Genomic DNA, 26,208 nt, shown 5'->3' on the forward strand with positions numbered 1-26,208 from the left:
GGAGCAGGGACGGTGGGTGGGAGGCCACACCACCCCTGCAATGTAGGAGGACTCCCTGTAGGAGGAGGCGGGACCTGGGCTGGGGATTACCAAAGGAGACTTGGACCACTCCACCAGCAGTGTGGCAGCAAGCAGACCTGGATCAAATCCCAGCTCTACCATTTGCCAATTGTATAACTTTGCACCAGTAACTCAACCTCTCTGAACCTCAATTTCCTCATCTCTAAAAGGGGAATAATGATAGTATTTACCTCAGAGAGTTTCTGTGAGGACTAAATGATTATATAAAGCACTGAGCACAATGCCTGGCACATCGTAAGCACTTAAAATGGTCTCTATAATCAGAGCCACCACATACAGTTGTATAGGTTGTGCACTGAACAAGGGCATCGCATCTAAGGGACACCATTCACATAATACACGTGTTAGATTTCTATAGATGGTGGTGAAGTGTCTTGTTCGATAAAAACCAATATATTATAACAATTACAGATGATGGAAATAGTGTCTTAAAGAAGGGGCACTTTTTCCTTATTTGCGCAAATGTATCATATGACCGTGACCCTGGCTGGGATCACTAGCTCCCTGGGAAGAAGACTGAGTGGGAGAAGTCAGGAGGTGGGTGTAGGGAACACCATCTCCCTACAGTCGCCATACCGGTCTAATACCGCCTCTGCCAGGTAACTCTGGGGACGGCTCTTCCCCTTTGGGGCCTCGGTCCCCCATCTGTAGGCAGGACAGGGGGCAGAGACAAGAGGATGGGGGAGTGGCTCCCAGCGCTGAGTGTCTGTCTCTGTGCCCTGCAGCCTCTGGAATAACCCCATCCCGCCCAGCATGGCCCAGCGTCTGCAGAGCCAGGAGCCCCGGCTGGACTTCGCTTTCTTCCACAACCGGCCACAGGCCCCTCGGGGTACTTGATGGCCCCTCACTGCCCTTCAGATCCAAGTGATGCCAACGTCCATCCGCCCACCAGGACGGAGGACTCAGAGAAGATCCTCGGCTGGGAGTCCCTGCATGCTGCCCCGGGAGGGAGCAGCACGTCTGTCCTGCTGCAGTCTTCAGGGAGGACTTTCTTTGGGGACCAGAAGACTCGTATGGCCAATGGACTACTCTGCATCACATGTGACATGCATGACCAGTTGGGGACATGTGGCACAGCGAGGGTGTCATGATGTGATGCATGACGCAGAAGGTCACATGTGGCAGAGTGGACTGTGGGTCAATGGTGTGGGTCCTAGCTCCACACGTGGCAGGACACGTGATTGGTGATTCATATATGACATGTGACAAATGTCCATGTCATATGACACGGGGCTGGCCAGATGCCCTCAGCTGGTCCAAGATCTAATTTATTACTTTTTTAAACCCAAGTTTGTATTTATAGATCGCATTCCAGAGCAGCTCAGCCAAAGACTGTCTTCCGCCCAGAACTGGGATGGGGAGAGTGTCCAAGCACTGACTGGCCCAGTGGCCTGAGGACCAGGCTCTGGGCCAACTTGAAGACTAAGCCATGAGGCTTTTGGATGCATCTCCTCCTGCCTCAAACCTCAGTCTTCCCACCTGTAAACTGCATGACCCCCGCCCCCCTTAAATGGCTTCCAAGGACTTGGGGCCCAGGTCCAGGTAGAGCTAGTCTGCCCTTGGGAGTGGACGGGCCCAGTCTGTCCTGTGTAAGGGACAAAGCCGAGTCTAACGGGGCGGGGGTGGGGGGATGGGGGTGCACTGCCAAGATAGTCAGGCAAGGCCACTGGGCCCAGCCACTACCTCAGCGAGAGCCGGGGGAGCTCCCGCGGCTGCACGTGTTACGGTGTTCTCGTTAGTTCCAAGAGGGCCCAGATGGCCCTGCTACACCGCAAGCCAAGTTTGACCAATAAATGTGGATGATCTCCGAGCCTCTAGCCTGAGTCTGTGTGTCCCAGCACCTCGCTGAAGTCGGAGGTGGCTCAGCCCCTGCCCCAGGGACTGGAGAGCAGGACAGACCACAGAGACGTGCGTGAGAGCAGCACTGGCCTGGGAGTCAAGAGCCATGGGGCCGAGTCCAGACTCCGCCTCTATATGGTTATGTGATGGTGGGCAAGTCGCCTCCTCTCTCTGGACCTCCCCTGCACCACGAGGGTGTTACAGAAGCTCAACGTGTTAGAAACAGTCTTTGTTTGACTTGCATGATATTTCAACTCTCTTCTGAATTAATCATTGATATTTAAAATTGGGAACTTTTACGTAAAAATCCAGATTTTCTGAGCCAGCCCCGATGGTCTAGTGGTTAAAGTTCTGCACTCTCCACCTCAGCGGCCTGGGTTCATTTCCCGGGCACAGAACACACCACCCGTCTGTCAGTAGCCATGCTGTGGCAGCGGCTCACATAGAAGAGCTAGAAGGACTTACAACTAGGATATACAACTATGTACTGAGGCTTTGGGGAGAAAAAAAAAAAAAAGAGGATGATTGGCAACAGCTATTAGCTCAGGGTGAATCCTTCTCTGCCAAAAAAAAAAACATAACTGCTCCCCCAAGGGGTACATCATTTAAAAAAAAAGATCCAGACTTCCAGCTTCTCTCAAGTGCTAGTCCAACATCCTCACTCAAGAGTAATTTGCTGGCGCCATATGACTGTGCCCTTTGGATGTGGCACACATCCCTTATTTTTCTGCAGTCTCCACCACTCCCCAATGATTCCCCTCCCATTTGCTGCTTGCCTGGTCCTTGCGAGAGCCTGGGAACTCCTGGCCTAGAGGGTTTCCACAGGCGGGTGGTGCATTAGGAATATGGCTTTAGAAGTCAGATGGGCAGGGAATGGACTATGACTTGACCCCTTGCTGCCTGTCTCCAAGGCCAGGAACTGTTTCTGTACATGAGTTAGTAACACCCCCTAGCCCCAGGACTTTTGGAGGGATCGGGGAAGCAAGGTGTCAAAGTCCCCCGTATGAAGAAGTAGGTACTGGTTACATGCTAGTTCCCGTTCCCTGTTAGGGTTGAATATCAGATGAGGTGGAGAGATGCTGAAATGACCGGAGAACAGTCCCCCTCTCCATCACCTGCCTGTGGGCTGAACAAGGGGACCCTTCCTCCACAGCCGCACCCCATTGTGAAAAGCAGGGCAGGGAGGGTGCAGTTACAGCCGAGCACCACTGGAGGGCAGGCTGGCCCACCGGCGACTCCTGAGACAGCGTCCTCCTTACTGGACCCAGAAGGAAGTTAGGAGATGTGCTGGGGCTGTTCCCACCTGGCGTAGGAGCCTGGGATGTCCCAGCCTGACTAGTGGCTCACCTGGATGGCTCGGCCCTGACCTTTGCCCCCCTCCAGGTTATCCCCAGTCCTCCGCCAAGCACAAGGAGAAAGTCCTCTGGCTAAGTGCCAAGCACTCACACCCAGCACAGCAACACTCTCATCAGGCCAGGGTCGGGGCACACCTGGCCCTGAGTGGGGCCATCAGCCTGGTCCTGGGGGACAGGATGGGCAGGTAGAGGATCCAGGAAGTTTACCTGGAAAACTTGAGCCCAAAATTCTGTCTCCCCTTCCTGGGCAATGACGCCAAGGTGACCCTGGGCCCTCAGCTTCATCTTCACACCGAGGGGCTTGTAGTGCCTCCTCTCCTTGCCCGAGCCTGGACTATGAGTCCCTCCAAGCCTGGAGACGCCTTGACTAGGGAAGTCACGGCTGAGGAAGGAACAGTGCGCTGACCAGAAGCTCCAGGCCAGGGGACGCACACGCCGAGCAGAGCCCAGAGCTCAGGGAGGCTCCTCGTTGGCTGCGTGTTCATGTTACTTTCCCCTTCTCTTCCTTTCCCTTGAGCTCTGCCCAGGTTCTAAACTCCAAGAAACTTTCAGCAGCTGCCCTGAAATAAACCACAGTATTGTCGGCGCTGCAGAGCTGGCGGGGCCCACGTCAGGTTGGGGTGCACTCACCTTGTTCATTTTATTCAGAAACTTTCTCTTCTGCCAACTGCTTCTTTGGAGACCAGGACAGGAGGACTATTTTTCTATCCAACACTGATGAGGTCCAGTCTCCCCGCCCCCTTCCTCCCAAAAGTAGGCTCCGTTTAAATACATACATGAAAACAAATAAAATCCAAAAAAATGTAATGCTACAGGCCAGTAAGCAGTGGAATCAGAAGGATGCTCCCAGTTTCTGCACATGAGTCTTCACACTAAGAATGTGACCCGGCTGGTAAGTACCATGTCTATCTTCAAGACTGGGGTAAGTTCATTTTTTTTTTTCTCTTTAATGTTGCTGGGTAATTCATAACTTTTCTTTTTATTGAGGTAACATTGGTTTATAACATTGTATAAATTTCAGGTGTACATCATTATACTTCTATTTCTGCATAGATTACATCACGTTCACCACTCAAAAACTAATTACAATCCATCACTACACACAAGTGCCTAATCATCCCTTTCGCCCTCCTCCCTCCCCCCTTCCCCTCTGGTAACCACCAATCCAATCTCTGTCTCTGTGTGTTTGTTTGTTGTTGTTTTTATAGTCTACTTATGGGTGAGATCATATGGTATTTGACCTTCTTCCTCTGACTTATTTCGCTTAACATAATACCCTCAATGTCCACCCATGTTGTCACAAATGGCTGGATTTCATCGTTTCTTATGGCTGAGTCGTATTCCATTGTGTGTATATACCACATCTTCTTCATCCATTCGTCCCTTGTTGGGCACTTAGGTTGCCTCCAAGTCTTGGCTATTGTGAATAACGCTGCAATGAACACAAGGGTGCGTGTATCTTGACACATTTGTGTTTTCATGTTCTTTGGATAAATACCCAGCAGTGGAATAGCTGGATCATATGGTAGTTCTATTCTTAACTTTTTGAGGAATCTCCATACTGTTTTCCATAGTGGCTGCACCAGTTTGCATGAGAGTTCCCTTCTCTCCACATCCTCTCAAACACTTGTTTCCTGTCTTGTTTTTTTTTTTTTTAAAGATTTTATTTATTTATTTTTCCCCCAAAGCCCCAGTAGATAGTTGTATGTCATAGTTGCACATCCTTCTAGTTGCTGTATGTGGGACGCGGCCTCAGCATGGCCGGAGAAGCGGTGCGTCCGTGGGCACCCGGGATCCGAACCCGGGCCGCCAGCAGCTGAGCGCGCGCACTTAACCGCTAAGCCATGGGGCCGGCCCCCTGTCTTGTTAATTATAACCATTCTGACGGGCGTGAGGTGATATCTCATTGTAGTTTTGATTTGCATTTCCCTGATAGTTAATGATTTTGAACATCTTTTCATGTGTCTGTTGGCCATCTGTATATCTTCTTTGGAGAAATGTCTGTTCAGGTCTTTTGCCCATTTTTTAATTGGGTTGTTAGTTTTTTGTTGTTGAGATGCATGAGTTCTTTATATATTTTGGAGATTAACCCCTTGTCAGATGTATGGTTTGCAAATGTCTTCTCCCAATTATTAGGTTGTCTTTTCATTTTGTTGATGGTTTTTTTTACTGTACAGAAGCTTTTTAGTCCCATTTGTTTATTTTTTCTATTGTTTCCCTTGCCCAGTCAGACACGGTACTTGAAAATATGTTGCTAAGACCAATGTCAAAGAGCATACTGCCTATGTTTTCTTCTAGAAGTTTCATGGTTTCAGGTCTTACATTCAAGTCTTTAATCCATTTGGAGTTAATTTTTGTGTCCGGTGTAAGATAATGGTCCACTTTATTCTTTTGCATGTGGCTGTCCAGTTTTCCCAACACCATTTATTGAAGAGACTTTCATTTCTCCATTGTATGTTCTTGGCTCCCTTGTCAAAAATTAGCTGTCCACAGATGTGTGGGGGGATAAGTTCATTTTGCTACTTTGTCACTTGGCCTCCGTCCTATGGTTTTACAGATTGAATATCCACCTTTCTAATGAGAGCCACGGACTCTCCCTTCCTGTCCCCACAGGCCTCAAATCCTCCCAAATTGCCTCCTCTGTCCTTCTCCAAACACACACATGTCTGAAATCCACTGTCCAGGCCAGTACTTCTCAAACTATAAAATCGCAGTTACAGAAGCTGTCAATGTGCGTTGGGTCCTCTGGGGATCTTGTTAACATGAAGATTCTGGTTCAGCAGGTCTGGGGTGGGGCCTGGGATTCCACCTTTCTAAGATGCCCCCAAGCGATGTTGATGCTGCTGGATCACACTTAGCTCAGTGAGGCTAGGGACCAGTGAGTGGGTCTCAACCCTGGCTGCACATGAGCGTCACCGGGGAGCTTTTCCAAATACCTCTTTAAACTAGAGTATTTAGAAAGCTCCCCGGGTGACGCTCATGTGCAGCCGATGGTTGGAGACCACTGGTCTGGAATATGCCGCCTCTCCGAGAGGCTAGGCAAGAATTTGCGCCGACACCCCTTATATTCACCTGAGTGCGTGGTGACCATCCCCCTTCCCAGATGAGGACACCTAGACCCAGAGATGTTTCCTAACTTACCTAAAGGCGCACAGCTAGGAAGTATAGCACCAGCAATGGAACCTGGGTCTTCGTGACTTTTTTGTTTCTTTCTAGTTTTATTGAAATATAATTGACGTACAGCACTGTATAAGTTCAAGGTGTACAGCCTCATGATTTGACTCACATATATTGTGAAATGATTGCCACAATAAGTTTAGGTAACATCCGTCATCTCATATGGATACCAAAAAAAAGAAAAAGAGGGGCCGGCCCGGTGGTGCAAGTGGTTAAGCGCATGCTCTGCTGCGCGGCCCGGGGTTCGCCAGTTCGGATCCCGGGCGCGCACCAACGCACCGCTTGTCAAGCCATGCTGTGGCAGCGTCCCATGTAGAGTGGAGGAAGATGGGCAAGGATGTTAGCCCAGGGCCGGTCTTCCTCAGCAAAAAGAGGAGGATTGGCAGATGTTAGCTCAGGGCCAATCTTCCTCACAAAAAAAGAAAAAATATCTTTTTCCTTGAGATGAGAACTCTTAGGATCTACTCTCTTAACTACTTTCAAATTTCGAGGCTCTTAATCCCACAAGTGCTGCTCCAGTTTCCTCTTCTGTATGGTGAGGAGATGAGCAAACGGAGACGTGGCACGAGGACCTACTTTCTCCAGCCGCAAAGATGACCTCTGGTTCATCTCTATGCTCCCTCGGGGAGGGTTCCAAATCCTCTGTCGCCTGCCTTACCTGGTGATTGCTCTAGGGCTTCACCATCCGTGACCTTCTCGAGATCCCTAGCCACAATCTCAGTAACAATCTCCTCCTGACAAATGAGAAAACAGAGGCCCAGAGAGGAACATGACTTGCCCAAGGTCACACAGCAAGGATTTGGTGGAGCTCAGATCCCAACCCTGGAGCAAGAAGGAAAGGAGGACGTTGGGGTGGTCCTGGGGTGGGGATGTAACTGGTCTGCAGGTCTGTGCAGTCTTCAGACGGTGGGCCCCCGTGGAAGGTGGGAGGGCCGTGCACCCTCCCTGGCCTGCTTCTGTTCCCCAGCCCCACTCCTGCATAACCAAGGCCAGGCCTACGGGCCGTGGCCCCAGCAGAGCTGGACACGCCCTCTGGACACATCCTGAGCTGCCCGGGAAAGACCTTGCAGTGGCTGGTTTGATAAAGATCCTCCCAGGGCTGGGCTCAGAAAGTTCCGGATGGCTGGTCTTCCTCCTGTCCGCCCCCCAGTCACCCCGGTGAAGCACCTCACCCCCACCCTGTGTGTCTCCCAGCCCCCAGACCTGCAGTCCTCCCTCCCCCTTACCCTTAGAAGCCACACCTTGTTACTCATCCTACACAAGCCCCAGCCCCGCCTGGGCTGCTCAGAAAGTGAACTTTGCCCTGAAGAGGAGGTGACAGAAGAGGAGCTTTCTCTAGAGAACAAAGGCCAACTGGGGTCCCCAGGCTGAGTGGCCTAGGCTGGAAGAATCAGTCTCCTGGGCTGGGCCTGCAGTCCCCCCCAATATACACACATAGGCATATTCCAGTGCAAGGCTGGGGCTGATGGTTCCACCTGGTTCTCTTGGGATGCTCACTCTGGGACCCAGCCCCCATGGTCTGACTGCAGCCATATGAGAAATCCTGAAAAGAACTGCCCCAGCCGAGCCCAGCTGCCCCCCTGAACTGTGAGAGATAACAAGGTTTAGGGTGATTTGTGATCAGCATAGACAACTGCGACACCCTTCACCCTCTCCCGCCTCACTCACACACCCGGAGGCCAGCCTGGTACACAGCCGGTGCCCCCTCAGCATGCCTTTAATTCATGAGCACATCGAAGCTTGCAGCCACCCCTGGTTACTCTGCTCTGCCTCTCCACGCAGCCTAGACTGTGGAGACAAACACCCAGGTGGCAGGTGTCACACATACACATACACCCCAATATCGGCCTATTTTGAGAAATGCAGGCCTCCTGCTTGTGCCCAGAGGTCTCTACCAGGTCAAGGAAAGACTTCTTCAGCGTTTATGCAGTAACAGCCTTGCATCGTGTGTGGAGCAAAGACAGAGCGTAGAATCAATCCATGATGGACACTTGGCCTTCCTCAGCTGACCTCTGGCTCTCCCGATCCCTGACTGTTTTTTTTTTTTGTTTTTTGGGGGTTTTTTTATGAGGAAGATTGGCCCTGGGCTAACATCTGTTGCCAATTCTCCTCTTTTTGCTGAGGAAGATTGGCTCTGAGCTAACATCCATACCCATCTTCCTCCTTTTTTGTATGTGAGATGCCTGCCACAGCATGGCCTGATGAGCAGTGCGGCAGTCCGCACCCAGGATACGAACCTGCAAACTCTGGGCTGCTGAAGCGGAGAGCGAGAACTTAACCACTATGCCACTGGGCCAGCCCTGTCCCTGACTTCTTTTAGACAGCTTTATTGAGATAGAACTCACATGCTAGGGGCCGGCCCCGTGGCGTAGGGGTTAAGTGCGTGTGCTCCATCGCTGGTGGCCTGGGGTTCGGATCCCGGGCGCGCACCGACGCACTGCTTGTCAGGCCATGCTGTGGCGGCATCCCACATAAAAAGTAGAGGAACATGGGCATGGATGTTAGCCCAGGGCCAGTCTTCCTCAGCAAAAAGAGGAGGATTGGCACGGATGTTAGCTCGGGGCTGATCTTCCTCACAAAAAAAAAAAAAATTCACATGCTACAACAGTCACCCTTTAAAGTAGACAAGTCAATGGTCTGAGTATGTCTACAGTGTACAACCATCACAATAATCTAATCGTAGAACACTTTTCATCACGCCTGAAGAAACCCCATGCCAATAGCCATCATTCTGTGGCCAGCTTCCTTCATTTAGCATAAGTTTTCAGAGTTCATCCCTATTGTACGTACTTCATACTTTTCTATCGCTAAATAATATTCCACGGTGTGTGTGGTTCTAGGTAGTTTCCAAGTAAACATCTTTGGTAGACATCTTTGCCAGCAAGCATTGTTACCACATAACTAATTGGCCAGAAGGCAATTTTGCCGTAAAGACTGATTGACAGTTTTTGTTTTATTTTGTTTGTTAGTTTGGTTTCATTTCTCCATTGACGAAGGTCTGACAGTTACCCCCATTTTTATATGATATAATCTTAGCCAGCCCTCGTAGTGGTCTGTACAGCGACGAGTAGACATGGGGGCTGTAGTGGTGGTCTCAAAATAGTTAGCATTTCTTCCAGTTAGCGACGTTATTGACGGTTTTATCAAGCTGACAGATGACACCGATTTGCCCCAAAAGTCAGTTTCTTGTTTTGAAACACACTACATTGGAGGAGAAAAAGAGGGCCCAGGGCCTCTTTGAGGGCATGGAGTTGAACCCATATTTTCCACAGAACGAAGACAAGTGCTTAGTTAGGTACAAACCACATAAAAATAAATAAAATAAGCTTTTTGGGCAGTATTGCCGTGAATCTATATACACACATTTTATTTTTTGGTGAGGAAGATTGGCCCTGAGCTAACATCTGTTGCCAATCATCCTCTTTTTTTTTTTTTTTGGCTTGAGGAAGACTGGCCCTGAGCTAACAACCATGGCAGTCTTCCTCTATGTTGTATGTGGGTCACCACCACAGCATGGCTTGATGAGTGGTGTAGGTCCACACCCAGGATCTGAACTCGCAAACCCCGGGCGTCCAAGTGGAGCACGTGAACTTAACCACTACACCACCAGGTCAGCCCCTATGTATACACATTTTAAATGTATTCAAATAGTTTGCATTTTGCTATAAAGTCTTAATTTTGTTATTCATTTTTTCATGTTTCATTATGTCCTTTTTAATTAACATCTCTCTTTTATTTTTCATGATTTTATCTTTTACAGCAATTGTCTTACTGCCAATTAGTTATGCAGTGACAATGCTTGCAGCAAAGATGTTTGCGGTAAAGATGCTTGCTGTGAAACTACCGGACACGTGTGTGTATCAATTCTACGGATGGACCATAGCTTGTTCATCCGTTCTTCAGTTGATGGACATTCGGGTTGTTTCCACTTTTCGGCTATTCTAAATCATGCTGCAATGAACATTTGTGTCCAAGTTTTTGTATGGACACGTTTTCATTTCCCTTGGGTAGATACCCAGGAGTGGAATCGCTGTGACCTGTGGCCTTTGTTCTCTGTCCCCTTGACCAGAGATCCCGTATCTTCTTCCCCTTTGGCAGGCCCAACTAGCTCATCCTTCAGGGCCCCTAGAGGAAGATCGCTGACTCCCATGGCTGAGTTGGGTCTTCTGTGCCACCCAGCCTCCAGCCTTTGCACTTTTTATATAGTCATATGATCGCCTGGTCTTGTCCCCAAGAGGCGAGCAGCTTGAGGAGAGGGACTTTCTGCTTGGGTTCACCACTGTCCATCCCAGTGCCTGGCTCTCTGGCTCCAGAGCAAGGGGAGGAGAGGGATTCTGGGGGCCAGATCAATCAGGAAAGGCTTCCTGGAGCAAGTGGGGCTGGAGCTGGGTCTAAGAATGCCCAGAGATTGGTCTGCCCCACAGCTGGGCTGAGGGCTTTGAGGACTTGGGTAAAAGAAAGATGAGGAGAGGGCCGGCCCCGTGGCTTAGCGGTCAAGTGCGCGGGCTCCACTACTGGCAGCCGGGGGTTCAGATCCCGGGCGCGCACTGACGCACCGCTTCTCCGGCCATGCTGAGGCCGCGTCCCACATACAGCAACTAGAAGGATGTGCAACTATGACATACAACTATCTACTGGGGCTTTGGGGGAAAAATAAATAAATAAAATAAAAAAGAGGAGGAGAGATTGGAGAAAGGAAGGATGGATAGCGGACAGGCAGGCAGAGAACAAAGCTCAGAGCCCTGGGGCTGTTTAGTGGCCGCCCCTCTAAGGCTGCAAAGTGCCTGTGACTCAGACGTGGAGGGAGGCTCGCAGGCTGCAGCGTGAGTCCCAGTTAACCCTCACCTGCCTGGAATGGAAAACCCGCAACCGAAGCTTGAACCCCAGGGCCAAGGGCTTCGGACGTGACCTTGGGATCCCTGAGTCAGCTCCGTCCCCCACAATCGGGATAAATGAGGTTCGCCTGTCTAAGGCACTGAATGGGGTGGGGGGGCGCGTAAACACCGCTGAGTGCCCAGCGACAAACGCATTTCTCAAGAATCGGTACCTCTTCTGGGGAAAAGAAGGCCTTCGCAGAAGGCGGGGCTCAGCGCCCGGGCCTTTAGGACCCGCCTAAATCGCCCTCCCGCTGACTAGCCCCAGGCACTGTTCGAACTGTCTTTATTTTATCGTCTCTGTCAGAGAAATATGTGTCATCCTCCCAGTCTCTGGCGGCAAGAAAATGCCAAGCTCTTTTACTATTGAGAGAAAAAAAAAAAAAAGGAAGAAAACACTGCGGTCCTAGTGCTGCCCAATACCGCCTAGAACCCAGCCCTGTGGTGTATCCCCGAGGGCGCAGCGCCGAGCCTATCAGCCCCTGGGGTCGAGGCCGCCAGAGGTGCCCGGGGGCCCTGCAGGCCCGGATTGAGCCCATCCCCCGGTTCCCGGGTCCGCGGCCCCGAGCGCACAGAGCTCAGAACTCGGAGGTGCCCGAGGCTCCCCCGGCGCCGTCCTGGGACAGGTGCGAACCAGAGGCGTTCCGATCCTCGGAGTCCCAGCCTGGAACGTTCGGACCCTCGGATTCCGGCCTCGAATGATCCGACCCTCGGGTTCTGGCCTCGAACGTTCGGGCCCCCGCGGCGCTGAGAGCCCCGAGTGCCAGGGCGCGCCAGCCGCGGGCTCGGAGCCGCGGGCCCGAGCGGGACACCGCCCCCGCTCCGCCCGTTCGGAGCGCTCGCCCCTCCAGGAAGCACCCGCCTCGTCTCCCCACTTCCCTCCCCACGCCCGCCCCCCTCGGCCGGAGGGAGGAGCCCGAGCCGCCGCCACCGCCTCCCGCCCGGCCCGGAGGAGGACCGGAGCCCGCGCGGCTGGAGCGCACGCGAGCTGGCCATGGCCGCGCGGGCAGCGCCCTGAGCCCGTCCCGCGCCCGCGGGCCCGGCCGAGCAGGGGAGCGCCGGGGATGCCCCGGCGGCCCGGAGCGCGGGCAGCGGCATCCGCGCGCTGAGGGCGGCGGCGCCCGCGGGACCCGCGGTGAGTGGGGCCGGGGGCGGGCGGGGCGCCCTGGTGTGAGTGCTCAAGTTCGGCCTTGGGGCTCGCCTTCTGGCGCCAGTGGCGGGTGGGAAGGCAGCTGGGTCCCGCCTGGAGGGGGTGGGCTACGCGCCCCCCGCCCGCGCCACCGGCGCGCACCCAGACTTGGCGCTTGGGTGACTCAGCTCCCACCCTGCCACGCGGGGGCGCCCCGGCTTCCCCGGGCTGTTGGGGGAAAAGCGGACAGGATGCGGGAGGAGGGTGGCGCCCTTGATGGTCCGAGCCTAGCTGTTGTAGGGAGCCCCCCTCCTTCCCCCGAGTGAGCCTGGGAGCGTCCGGAAGGTGGAGTCCCCGCCACCATCCCAGCTGCTGAAGACTTGAGGTCGGGCTGGCTGTTGGCAGGCAGGCTGGGGCCCCTCTCCTCGCTCTCATTCCCTACTCCCAACCCCCCAGCACCCCCCCTTCCCCCACCCCACCCTCCGCCCCACGGAAGTGCTCAAGAGCCCGCTGCCAGCCTGGGAAGAGGGAGCAAAGAGAGGGAGTGGTGCTGGGCGGCTTCCCAGAAGTCGAAGTATATTTGCAAACTAGTTTTTTCTCAAAAGCTGTCTGGCACCTGTGTGTTTGGGGGCGGGGGCATGGAGAGAGAGAGAGCAAGGCCGCTTCTTCCTTGCCGGTCCCCCGCAGCGCTGCTTCTCTGAAAATGGACGGCTCTCCCTTCGCTCTTCCCTTCTCTTCCCATCCCATCCCATCCCCCAGCCTCGCTCCCCCTTCCATTTGGACAAGCCCTCCTTTGGGGAAGGGGCTCCCGCAAAGGGAGCTGTGATTTGCCCAGGGTCACAGGTGGAACTGGAGCCCACGGCTGGGGTGACAGTTGGGGGTTTATCTTGCAGTCTGTGACTCCCCAGCCCTGTTATGTGACAAGGGAAGTGACAAGGGCGAGGAAGCTGGGAGAATTATTTAAGCCGCCCTTTGTTTTTCTGCCCTTAGGTTTTGCTTGACTAGGGGTGTGGGCTGTCACGGAGGGGTGGGGGGCTTTTTCCTTTCTTGGGGCACCCGTAGCTTCAGTAATGGGGGGAGGTTTTAACCTTCGGCGGCTGCAGCCTGCCAGTGGCCAGCCCTGATGGGGAGCTCTGGGAGACCTGGGTCTGAACACCACCCAGCAGTGGACCCCCAGCCCAGACCCTCCTCCCCTCTGAGCCTCCTGGTCCCCCTCTGTAAAATGGGCTGATGGTCCAGGGCCTGTGCGCCTGGGGACTGGGTGCAAGCATGAAGGTTTTATTACAGTCCCTCTGGCCTGGGGCCCAGTGGGTTCTGGGACTGCCCCAGGCAGGTAACATAGCTGGCCGGAATGGGAGGGGTCACCCAGACAGGTTCTCCATTGAAAGAACCAGGGGCTAAGAGTGGGGTCACTTGGGTGCTCCTCGCCCTCTGCCATTTCCTGTCTGTGTGCCTTTTCACCCCCTGGGCTCTGGGGCTTTTCCTTCTGTAAAACGAGCAAACTATGGCACAGTCCAGTTTACAGGGCTGTTGGGAGGCTGGAACTGGGAAATGGGGGCCGGTGTTCTGCAAAGTGGGATGCACTTCATGAACAGCAGGTATGGTGTCTCTGGTGGTGTTTCAAGGGACCTCCCTCCCGGAGGCCAGGAGAGTTAAAACCTTAGGGACATCAGAAGAGGGCCGGGGATGGAGCCTGAGTTTCTATACCTGTTAAACAGTGAGAACAGAACTCCGTATACCTTTATCATCTTTTAACCATCATTATCATTATTCGTGGGGATATCAGCAAGCCTGATATGGTAACTGAGTTAGGATTCCTTCCGGGGTTTTCTCAAGCCAGCTCGTTTCTCCCTCTCCCACCTCCTCCCTGGAGAGAGGAGCCTCAGAATCCCAGTGTTGGACTTGTGGACTGTTCTAGGGGCAGGGTCCTGAGTGGGAAGGTTCTGCCCAGCCCAGGAGAACACCATGGATGTAGATCCGGTCGAATGTTTCGGTTCCCCCACCTTGGGCTGGCCTCACAGGGCTCTAAGGAGTGACAGAGAACAGAAGAGCGTTCTCTAAGAATCCTTCACTCCTGTCGGAGCAGGGAACATTGTCGCCAGGCAAGGTCCCCTCCTGAGAAGCCCCCAGCCCAGGGCCAGGGTGCTGTCTGCCTGATGGAGGTCTCCCTCCCTCTCCCGTCCTCCAGCCCTTACAGGGGCTGTCACTTCAGCAATCCAGCTCTCCCCTTTGGAGAATATGGCCTCAGACACGGGGTGGGATTTCGTCCCCTCCTGCCCGGCCCTGCAGGACACAGGGCTAGCTCCTTGCACCCTGGGGTCTTGCAGGCAGCAGCTGGAGACGGCGACAATCATGTCCCACGCCCCACCGTCCAGAGGGAGGATATGGGGTCCTGAGGGGAGTTGTGTTTCCTGAGGTCCCGCAGTGCCTGGGGACTGAGCAGGAGTCGGACGCGCCTCCTGGCTCCCAGCCCTGTGTCCTCTCTGCTCGTTGGGCCACCCAGCCTCCGTTCTGTGGTGTAGTGGAGTGGACTGTGCTGTTCTGTGTCAGGGAGCATTTCCCACTAGCCCCATCCATACCTTCCTCCAGGGGCTGAGATGGAACTAGTCACTAATCCCTCACTCACTCTCACATCGCCGTGTAATTTTTCTCCAGACATTAGCCACTCTCCACAGTCGTCTTATTTATGCATTTGTGTATCAGCTTATTATCTGGCCCCCTCCTCAAAGAGTGTCAGCTCCACAAGGGAGGCCGGGGGGGCCAGTGTCAATTTTGTTCAGGGCTCTCTCCCTACGCGTAGATAGGTGCTCTGTAAACGTTTGTGAGTGTCTGTTGACACTGAGTCTACCCCTCCTTGTGGCCTCCTGTTACAGGGGTCTGTGATGTGGGGTGATGCAGCCTGGAAGAATCAGGAGCTTGCCCTTTGGGATCTGGAGGGCTCCCTGTCTCACCATGCTGAGTGTGGGGGACCATCAGAGGGCAGTGGACTTGCCGATGGAGGAGGGACAAGCGCTGGCCTGGGGGATAGGGCAAGGTGTGTGTCTGGGAGGAGGTGGGGTTCGCCCGGCACTGAAGGACTGGGGGAGGTGGAGATGGTGGCTGCCCCCCCTGAGGGGGCATCTCTGGCCCATTGCCTGCCGACCCAGGGGACTGAGGTGTGCTGGGGAGAGTCACCTATTCCCCGTGTGGCCTGGGCAACGTCTCTTAACCCCTCAGACCTCAGTTTCTTCATCTAGGAAATGGGAATCCTTGGGCCAGGAGCTCCCCCACTGCTTTCTTCATGGGGTTCTTAAGGCAGCTAGGAAAGGGCTTGTGAGTTGAAGAGGGCTCTGCACAGATGCTGTGATGCCTCTTCCACCTGTGGCTTTGCGTCCCCGCCTTCCAGGAAGACTTCCCTCATCCTGCAGCCATCAGTTCGTCGCTCAACAAATGTTTACTGAGCTGCTCCTTTGGGCCAGGGACTGTGCCCAAGCCGGGAGTACAAAGACGGAGCTCCGAGAGGAGTGGGGGATGGAGTGAGGCAGGCAAATGACAAAGAAGCGGGGAAATTCCCGTGGTGGAAGATGCCCTAGAGAGAATGGAGCAGGGTGAGGTGATGGAGGTGGGGGCGGTGTGCTGGGGGTCAGGGAGGCCTCTTGAGGAGGAGGCGGTGACATTCGAGCTGAGACGGTATTGGTCTCTCATCCATGGCTGGGTCCCAGCCTGCCTGGTGCCCCGCAGGTGCTCAGTGGATATTTTTGAATGAATGAACCAGGGAGGAGTGTCCCAGGCAGAGGAAACAGCACACGCAAAGGCCCTGCCGTGGGAACATGCCTCGTGTATTCCAGGCGCCCAGTCTCCCCGCCCCAGCTTTCTGTCTCCTTCAGTGGCTCTGGCATCTTGTCAGGAGCTGGGGGCATCTGGCCTGCCCTCTGCGCCCTTGCTGGCCCTTCCCCATGACACAGGAGGGGGCATGCTCAGCTCCCAGCTGATGCAGTCCAGCCCATCCCTCCTTTTGGGCCCCCATCTTTCCGAGTCACAGCCCTCTGGGCCCCTGGGATGGCCATGCTGTGCTGGGCCAGAGCCGAGCTCCCCGGGTAATAGTCCAGGGAAAGGACTTGGGGAGCCGAGCTGCCTGGTTTCAAACTCTGGTTTCCCACCGACTAGCTGAGTGACCTTGGGCAGTGTATTAGTTTCCCAGGGCTGCTGTAACAAAGTACCACGAACTGGGTGGCTTAAAACAACAGAGATATATTCTCTCACAGTTCTGGAGGCTAGAAGTCCAAATTCGAGGGGTTGGCAGGGCCACGCTCCCTCTAAAGGCTCTTGGGGAGGGTGCTCCCTTGCCTCTTCAGCTTCTGGTACCCGCGGGCAGTCCTTGCCTTGTGGCCGCATCACCACCATCTCTGCCTCCTTCTCAGGGCTGTCTTCCCTCTGTGTCTTCACATCATCCATCCTCCATCAGGACATCAGTTATGTTGGGCTCACCCTACTCTGGTCTGAGCTCATCTCAGCTAATTACATCTGCAAGACCCTATTTCCAAATAAGATCCCACTCTGAGGTACTGGGGGTCAGGATTACAGCATCTCTTTTTGGGGGATGCAATTCCATCTCTAACTGGCAGGTTACATAGAGCTGCATACGCAGAGTTACATACACAGAGCCTCAGTTCTCTGATCTGTCAAATGGGGTGGTACTACTGGGGCCCATCTCCTGGGGTTGCGAGGAGGACTAAATGGACTGATGGACACCTCAGGGCGGGGCCGGGCACACAGGAAGCAGCGGGTCAGGGCTGTTATTCCCATCTCCACAGTGAAGACTTCCTGGGAACTGGGACCAGGACTGAAGAGCGGATGGCGATGTCCTTGGTGAAGGACTAGCCGAGGAGGGCCCGGGCTGCGCGGAGGCTGAGAGAGGCCCCTCCCCCGTCTGGATGAGAGGGGGCAGTGGTGCCTTTTCAGTGCCGCAGGGTGTGGGGTGGGCAGCGCAAAAGTCCCCAACTGCCAGGAGCCACTAACGAAAGGTGGGGGGAGCCCCATCTGCAGAGGAGGGGACCCGGGGTGCCCAGCCTCTGTAGGAACCCACGAGGGGGCTCAGGCACCGCGTGAGTCCAGAGAACTTCGGGCCCTGTCAGCCCAGAAATTCTGGGCGGGAGCTGGGGGCCGGAAGCCCAGGGCGGCCCAGGAAAGACTGAGAGGCATCTGTAGACTCCCCAAAGCTGGAAGGAGCCCAGGCCCTTGACAGGCAGGGAAATTGAGGCACAGGGAGCGGAAGGGACTTGCGGGAGTTCACACAGAGTTGGGAGCCCCTGTCTCCTACTCTCCCCGTGGTAGTGCCCCGGGTGGGTAGGGCCCCAGGGCTGTGCCCCAGTGCCCCAGGCTGCCCCACAGTCCTCTTCGAATGAAGCCAGGTTGGAACGACTTTGGCCTGTGGTCATTTCACCATGTCCTCCTCCCTCCATTAGCTTGGTCCACCCTCTGAGCCTGGCCAGACCCACTCCGAGGTCCCTCAAGTACTTTCTGCATCCCAGAGTACGTCCACGCCCATCCCCTATGGTGCTTCCTGGGCAGTGGGAGGGCAGCCAGCCCCACCTTGCAGGTGAAGGAGAGGAGGCCTAGAAGGGAGCGGGTGGCAGAAGCAGGGCTGAACTCAGTGCCTGGACTCCTTGGGGGGTAGGGTGGAGGCCGCCTCTCAGGCTGCTGGGCCAGCCCTGGAGTGATGGCCTAGGAGACCCCGGGGCCAAGCCCTTCAGTGCAGGACTGTGCTGAACCAGTTATCTGGGGGTCCCAAGGGAGGCCCCCTCCCCCGGGGACCAGAGCTTAGTGATGTGTGGGGGCTGCAGAGAATAGCTTCCCCTGTTTATATTATAGTCTGGCGGCAGCTGGGGGCCTCAGGGGGCGTCAGGGCCGACCCCTGCTGCAGCCTCTTGCGTGCTGTCTGCGTCTATATTTATCCCTGTAACGGCCTGGCTGCCTGTCGGAGCGCGGTGGCTTCGGGGCGCAGCAGCTGGTGCCTTAGCTAAGGTGAAGTGACGGTGTCAAGGTGCCACCCCCCACCTGATGAGCGCGCCAGCCTGCTCTCTGGGGGCTGCTCTCTGGGGCTACCCCGCCCAGCTGGAGCCAGTGCAGCAGTGGGTGTGCGGGGAGGGCCCAGGGGAGGGCCAGCAGCTTGCGGCTGGGTGCTCCCCCCCACCCCCAGAACCAGGGCTGCGGGACCTTGGGGTGGTGGGGCTGTGGCTGGGGTTGGCGAGTGACTGGAAGGTGGGACCAGATTAACTCTAAAGCCTTTCAGCTCAGAGATTCAGAAAACTCATGATTCAGAAATCCCAAATCCTGGAATTCTGTGACTCCGTAGTCCCAGCCTTCTGCAATTCCAAGATGCCGCGGATCCTTTTCCCTTCACCCTTTCCCTCTTCCTCACTGTCCACAAACGTTTGTGGCACTCCCATCCCGTGCCTGTCTGTGCTGGGAACAACAGAGATGAAATAAGATCCCGTCCCATCTTTAGGCTCGAGTGAGGGTGACATTTCCTAAGCCAGTGGTTACAATACGGTGACAGTGTAAGTCCTCCCCCCTCCATGACCAGGGCCTCAGGAGGGGCTTTGTAGAGGAGTCCCCGAGTGGTTTTTTTTAACGTTTTTTTGAAATATAGCCTGCAAAATAGAGCAGACACCCCACATGTACAACTCGGTGACCGTTCACAAGCTGACAACATCTGTGTTAGCAGCATAGACCGAGAAACAGAACGTGACCCTCACCGAAGCCCCCTGGTGCCCCCTTCTGGTCCTTGACACCCCTCCCCCACCCCGCCCAGCTGTCCTGACCCCCAACAGCATGGATTTGTTTGCCTGTTTCACTTCTTAGGAATGAAATCATACAGGATGGCGTATTCGTGTACTTCCGGCTTCCTCCGTCAGTGTGTTCACGAGACCCAGCCATGTTGTTGGTGCCCTTGTGTTCCTTCCTGCTCACGGCAGTGTAGTCCATTGTGTGGACAGTCACCATTTATCTATCCCTTCTCCCGATGATAGGCATTTGGGGGGTTCCGTCTGCGGCTATCACAGATAGTGCTGCTGTGCAAGTTCCTGTGTGTGTGTCTTTTGGTGAACATATGTGCATGTTTCTGCTGGGCGTGGCTGGGTCATACGTTTATTTAGCTTTTGTAGACACTGCTAAGTGTTTCTCCAAAGTGGTTGTACCAATCTACACTCCCATTGTCAACATAGGAGAGTTTCAGTTCCTCCACATCCTTGTCGACACTTGGTATTGTCAGCCTTTTTTATTTTGGCCATCCCCAGGAGGGGTAGGGGAGAGTGGTATTGATTGCAGTTGGTTTTGCTGAGCTGAGTTTGAAGAATGAAAGAGCGAAGTGAAGAAGGGGGAAGGGCATTCCAGGCTGAGGGAATAGCATGTGCAAAATTATGGAGGCCAGAAAAAGTATTCCTGGATGTCTGTGTAGTGAACCGCATAGCTAGAGCCAGAAGTGTGGGGGCTACGTCGGGGAGTTTGAAAATGGCAGGGAGCCACGGAGAGGTTTTTCTTATTTGGGCCCAGCGGCTACAGTGTGTCAGGCATTTTGTAATTTGCATTTGATGGATAAGAAAACTAAACTGAGAGTCAGAAAGACCAAATGACTTGTCCCAAGTCTTGGTAGCAACGTCTCTGGAATGCAAATCCTTCCAAGCCTCAGTTTGCTCATCCAGGGAATGGGGGTGGTAATGACAGCTCGCTCAAGGATGTTGTGAAGCTCTAGAAGTTGAAGTCGGTAATGCACTTGGCACAGGGCCCAGGGCAGGCTTTATTATAACTCTCGTTTTATTGTTTCTCCATCAGCACAGTCGGTCACCTCCACCCTGTCAGCCGGAAGGCTGACACCTCCCTTCCCTTCCAGCTGACAGGGTGGAGGTGGGCCCTGCGGGCTTCCACAATTAGGAAGGGCTCACCCCGAACTCCATGGGAGGTCACCTAGGACCTCAGGGTTGCTGTGATGGTTAATTTTAAAAGTGCCAACTTGGCTAGGCTTTGGTGACCAGTTGTTTGGTTAAACACCAGTCTGATGTTGCTGTGTAGCTATTTTTTAGATGTGATTAACATTTAAATCAGGAGACTTTTATTAAAGCAGATTACTCTCTGTTACGTGGGTGGGCCTCATCCAATCCATTGAAGGTCTTAAAAGCAAAAACTGGGGCTGGCCCGGTGGTGTAGCAGTTAAGTGTGTGCACTCCGCTTTGGCGGCCCAGAGTTCACAGGTTTTGATCCCGGGCGCGCACGCTGTGGCGGTGTCCCATATAAAGTAGAGGAAGATGGGCACGGATGTTAGCCCAGGGCCAGTCTTCCTCAGCGAAAAGAGGAGGATTGGCATCAGATGTTAGCTCAGGGCTAATCTTCCTCAAAAAAAAAAAAAAAAAAACAAAGACTAGGGTTTTTCCAAGAAAGAATTTGGCCTCAAACTGCAACACAGAAATCTTGCCTAGTTTCCCCTGCCTGGCCTGCCCTGCGGATTTGGACTAAAGACTGCAATATCAGCTCTTACCTGAATTTCCAGCCTTCCGTCTTGCCCTACAGATTTCGGACTTGTCAGCCCCCACAGTCGCATAAGCCAATGTCTTAAAAGAAATCTCTCTATATATAGATATCTTATTGCTTCTGTTTTCTCTGGAGAACCCTAATTCAGTTGCCATTTGTCTTCCTGGATCTTCTCATCTGGGAAATGGGGTGAAGGAGGCAACTTAGATCTGGACGCATTCAAGACACGTTCCAACTGTCAAAGTTTGGTAAGTGCAGCTGTCAGGGCCAGTGGGGACCAGGCGTCTGGTTAGCCGAGGGTTCCGGTTACCAGAGTGTTACCATCTAGACCAGAGGTTGCAGACTCAGAGGTCTGCTGAGACCTGGCCGGGAATTCAGCATGTAAGGCTGGCAGGGCTTGTAGGTGGGGACCAAGCATGACATCTGCCTAATTACACCAAGTGTGAGCTAGACCAGAGCCATCCCTGGGGTGCGGCCAGCCATCGAGAGGCCATATTGCAACCTCTGATCTGGGATCCATGCTCAGAGTGTGGTCTCAGATGGGCCGCCTCAGCATCGCCTGGGAGCTTGCTAGAAATGCAGAATCTCAGGTCCCTCCCCAGAGCTGCTGGATCCGAATCTGCATTGTAACAAGAAGCCCACCGCAGAGTCGGCAGGAGGGCTTGTTAAAACACAGGCTGGTAAGTGCCACTCTAGGGACTCAGATAGAGCAGGTCTGGTGGGGGGTCCAGGATGCTGCATTTGTAAGGGCCCTGCCCCTCTCCTTCCACCCCTTCTCTTCCCCATCTGGGTCTCCAGGTCTCCCCCTCAGCCGTCTGCCTCTCCGACCCCCACCGTCTGCCTGCCTCTCTCGGTGTCTCTCTGTCATGGCCTATCTCTGAGTTGAGGGCCTTCCCGGCCACCTCGGCATTTCCTGCCCCCGGGGTGGGGCGCAGCCCGGCTCCTGGGTCCTGAGCCGCTGGACCAATGGTAGGTGGAAGGATGGACTCACAGCTCTTGGCCTCAGCACCGTCCTTCCCTGGCTTAGAAAAGCCACTGCCCTTTCTTGAGCCTCGGTTTCCACCCTGTGAAGTGAGACACGAGCCCCTCTCCTGCTGGCCTCCTGGAGCAGTCCTGAGGGTCCAGGGCTTGAGAAGCGGCTTTGCCATCTCTCGAGTGATGTATGTAGGGGAGGCGGCTGTGATTTCTCTGGGGCTGCAGATTAAAGAGCCTGCTTGGTGCCTTCCCTCCCTCTCTCGTTCACTTGGCACATATTTATTCAGCACTCACTACTTGCAGATGATGCTGTAGGTGCTGGGGAAGCAGTGATGATCCCTCTCTGGTGGAAATTACGTTCTAGGGGGGCAGACAGACAGTATACAAGGCGAATAGACAAATAAGTAAAATGAGTGTGTATTGCAGTGATATGTAAAGGAAACAGCTTGGGGCTGGGACAGAGATTACATCAGCTCGGGTGACCAGGGAAGGCCTCTGAGGAGGTGACGTTAAGCTGACAACTAGATCCGTCATGTGAAGTAAAGCATTTCTGGCAGCAAGAATAGCAAGTGCAAAGGCCCTGAGGCAGGAGAGAGGTTGGCATATTTGCAGAGCAGAAAGAGGCCAGTGTAGGTGGGGCAGGAGGAGCAAGGGGGAGGATGGCATGAGCTCCGGTCAGGTCAGGTGGGGCCCGTCGGCCTGGGGAGGATTGGGTTTCCCTGGAAGGAGAAGCCACTGGAAGATTTTTAGGTAGAGCATCTGATGTGCACGTTCCTCTGGCTCTGGTGTGGAGGAGAGAGTTGGGGCTGGGGTGGCATCAGTGAGACCTGTCATGGGCCAGTGCATAGCTGGGCGAGATGATGGGGGCCTGGCCGGGCCAAGGCAGTGGAAGTGGGGAGAGGAGGACGATGTGGAATCAGCAGCAGCAGTGGGATATGGCGGGTGAAGGAAAGGGAGAGCTCAAGGATGATGGATTCCTAGGTTTCTGGCTAAAAGTGGAATGTTCTAGTCCTGTGGCTTAGCACCAGTCTCCAAATCCTATCCTTCTGCCTAAAGGGTAGAATGTCTGAGGAGCTGGAGCCAGTGGACCCTGCTGGGGCTGAAGCCTCTCGTTCTTGTTCATTGCTATAGCCCCAGGGCCCTCAAGGAATGTTTGTTGAATGAATGAATAGGAATTCCCAAGCCCTGCCTTCTCTTTGCCTCAGTTAACCCATCTGTGAAACGGTATCCCCGCCTTCCATCTCCTTCCCTGGGGTCTGGTCACCCCAGGAGGTCTGTGCCCATCTGGGTCAGGAGTGAGGACCGTCCACAAGCTCCCCATGCCCCCTCTCCAGCCCGAAACCTCAAATTACCTTCGGGGCGGGAGGGGGAGCGGGGTGGGAGGGGAGCGTTTCCATCTTGCCCAGATGCGCTTGGCAGGCCCAACCCTCCCTTAATGACACCTTGCCCGCCGGCCCTCTTGCTGGAGTAGGAGGGGAGGGGGCCCAGCCCAGCCGAAGCAGTGGTTTCTTTTTCCATTGCGTCAGGCCTCAGGGTCCGGCCCGCCGCCGGGCTGGCACAGAGGGGCCCACAGAGGGCCGGCTCTGACCCCTGCCCGCCCCAACTCCGGACATCATGTGCTCCCCGTTTCGGGCCTCCAGAAGCTTCCAGCCAGAGGGTGAGTTGGAGATGGGGGACCTGCCACCAGCTGGGGGAGGAGTGCCCCTTCGCCCCCACCCATCGCTCACACTAGCTGGGGCCTGCGAGCTGGTCCAGGTGGGGCTGCAGTGGGCTCCGGGGAGCACAGCCCAGCCCGACCCTCCCCTGTGACCTGGCCCTGCTGGCCATGCCCTCAGCCAGGCCGGAGCCCGAGCTGGTGAGGGGCAGGAGGCCAGTGCAGGAACCCAGGCGAGCGATGGTGGCAGCTTGGACCAGAGTGGGGGGCAGTGGGGAGAGGTGGCCCCAGGGTGTTAGTATGGGCCGTGCCTTTCTGTCTGTGAGTCTGGGGACGTGTGTGTATCTGTGACCGTACACACGTGTGTTCATGCACGAGGAACTGTGTGGACCTGACACCCCTCAAGATGAAAATAGACGTGTCTGACTTGGCATTGGGGAGATGGTGGCCCAGGTGGCATCTAGCACGTCGTGAGTGGAGAGGAGGTGGGTGAGCTGGAATCTGCCCCATCAGTGGTGATGGGAGATGCAGGGCTGTGGACAGGGTGACCCCAGAAGTACTGGTGACCTTGGACTCACTAGGACCCTCTGAACCTCAGGCTTCCTTGGACCTGGTTGACTCTCTGGCTGTCCCCACCTGGGTCCTAGTTCCTCACCATGCTCGGCTGTCCCCCCACCCTGGCCAGAAGGCCACACATCAGCCTGGGGGTCTGGAAATCCAGCTCACACCCTGCCTCTGCTGTTTCCTGGCTCTGTGACCTTGTGCAAGTGACTTCTGTTCTCTGGGCCTCAGTTTCCTCATCTGTAGAATGGGGGGTGACTGTCGTGCCCCACTCCCGTCTAGGTAGTTGTAAGCATAAACAGGTGTTCTCTTGGCCCCACAGCAAGATGTCCATTTTGGACATCACTGTCCCCCTGCCCGCCTCGCTGGGTCGAAGACTCGCTCCCCCCTCCCCGACTTGGCACGGCCACCCAGCTGCACACAGCGAGCGTGAATGCAGTCCTCCAGCCCCTCCAGTGGAAACTAATTTTTACACGACAAGAATAAATCCTGCAGGCAAATTGCAGTGCTGTCCTGATGCTCTGGGCTCGGGTGATTATAATGAGGTTCTAGGGACAGGCGGTGGGAGGGAGGGGGCTGAGCACTGGCTTTGTCGCCGTCCAGAACCTCTCCTTGCCAGGCATGCCCGGGGCGCCCTGTGTCTGGAGGGGGAGAGGGGCCCCTGGTGCCAGCCCCATGCTCCCCAGGCCTCCTGTAGACCGGGGCCCATGTCTGCCCAGCGAGAGGCTGGTGCTCAGGGAGTGGGCTGTGGCCCGGGTCAGAGGGAGGGGGAGTGGGCCCAGCTTTGGTCCTTCCTGCCTGGACGACAGCCACCTCCTCGCCAGCCTCCCTGCTGCCTCTCCTTAGTCTAACAGTCCCTTCTCCCCGCGGGAGCTGGAGTGAGCTTTTACAAACACAAATCAGATCATGTCACCTCTCTGCTTAAAACCCTCCAAGCCTTCCATCATTTCATTCCCTCCAGCCCGCAGGACCTGGCTGCGCTGCCCACACTCTCAGCCAGACTGGAACGCGAGCTCTGGGAGGGCTGAGACCCAACAGTCTTATAACTGCAGGCTCCCAGGCCTGCATGGTTCTTGGGACCTAGTAGATGCTCAGTCAACACTCCAGAGTGAATGAATGAGCCTCAGTGTCCTCCTCTGGAAAATGGGGCCATATTAGTACCTGCCCCGCAGGACGGAATAAGGATTAGAGACACAGTGAGGTGATGTGCTCAGCTCGGGTCAGTGCTCAAAGCACAGCAAGTTGGATTCGTGTTCCCCGAGGGAACCTCTCCTCCCTTCTCCCTCCTCTGGGCAGTGCAGGGCCAGGTACCCACTTAACAGGGAGGGGACGAGACACTAGTCAAGGAGTTGGAGCCCAGCCTTTGTGGGTAATGTTTGGGGGCTGGACTCGTCCACACGGATGCAGGGCCTGTGTTAACTTCAAATGCACCAGTGGAATAAGATCTGACCACAGGAGTCTCATGGGACTGTGTCTTGATGTCTCATGGGCAGATGAGGAAACTGAGGCACAGAGAGCCAGAGGGCTCATCCGCAGGGCCTGTGACCCAGAGCTCCCCTCCGCCCCTTGAGATGGCTTTCCCCACACTTGCTCCAAATGAACACCTTGCGCTTGGAGGAAAACAGAACGCTGAAAGTAACCAAATGCCGGTAATTAGCCTTGACAGTGGAAGGGGCACGTAAGGCCTGGTGCGTGGGATTTTGGAAAGTCGTGTACGGATGAAAGAGTAAATTCTGTGTTGAGGATAAGGACCAACTCAGGCAGGATCGGAGCGATATGGAGGGTTTGTGTGCTCATCAATTTATACTCGTCCTTTCTTAATTCAACAAATGTATACTGAGTGCCTCCTAGGCATCAGTCACTGTGCCTAGGCCGGGGGTACAAGGTGAACAAGGTAAACAATGAACAAAGTCAAGTTTTGGATAAGTTACCAGAAGTGAGCTTCCTGGTGGCCAAAGCAATGACGGAAACCCGAGCAATTATAAGCTCCACTGTAGCCACAAGACGCCCCCGTGTTAACTGCTTGGGAGAAGCCCAGGTTTTCCTGGGAAAATGAAT

The 26,208-nt window shown here is 54.8% G+C and overlaps 2 protein-coding genes across 4 annotated transcripts in view; both read left to right on the plus strand.

Moving 5' to 3' along the window:
• The window catches only part of NLRC5 (NLR family CARD domain containing 5), a 93,259-nt gene extending 91,368 nt beyond the window's left edge, over nucleotides 1-1,891 (plus strand). For all 3 annotated transcript variants that reach the window (XM_058527869.1, XM_058527871.1, XM_058527870.1), the window contains exon 49: nucleotides 807-1,891. In XM_058527869.1, coding sequence (XP_058383852.1) covers nucleotides 807-918 — 112 coding nt within the window. In that variant the 3' untranslated portion in view covers nucleotides 919-1,891. The remainder of the gene's footprint in view (nucleotides 1-806) is intronic.
• A 9,973-nt stretch (nucleotides 1,892-11,864) lies between these two features.
• Nucleotides 11,865-26,208, plus strand: part of CPNE2 (copine 2) — a 45,779-nt gene continuing 31,435 nt past the window's right edge. The window contains exon 1 of the mRNA XM_058527874.1: nucleotides 11,865-12,461. The gene's annotated coding sequence lies outside the window, so the exon portion shown is untranslated. The remainder of the gene's footprint in view (nucleotides 12,462-26,208) is intronic.

Source organism: Diceros bicornis, chromosome 32 (genome assembly GCF_020826845.1).
Source record: "Diceros bicornis minor isolate mBicDic1 chromosome 32, mDicBic1.mat.cur, whole genome shotgun sequence".
Taxonomy (NCBI): Eukaryota; Metazoa; Chordata; class Mammalia; order Perissodactyla; family Rhinocerotidae; genus Diceros; species Diceros bicornis.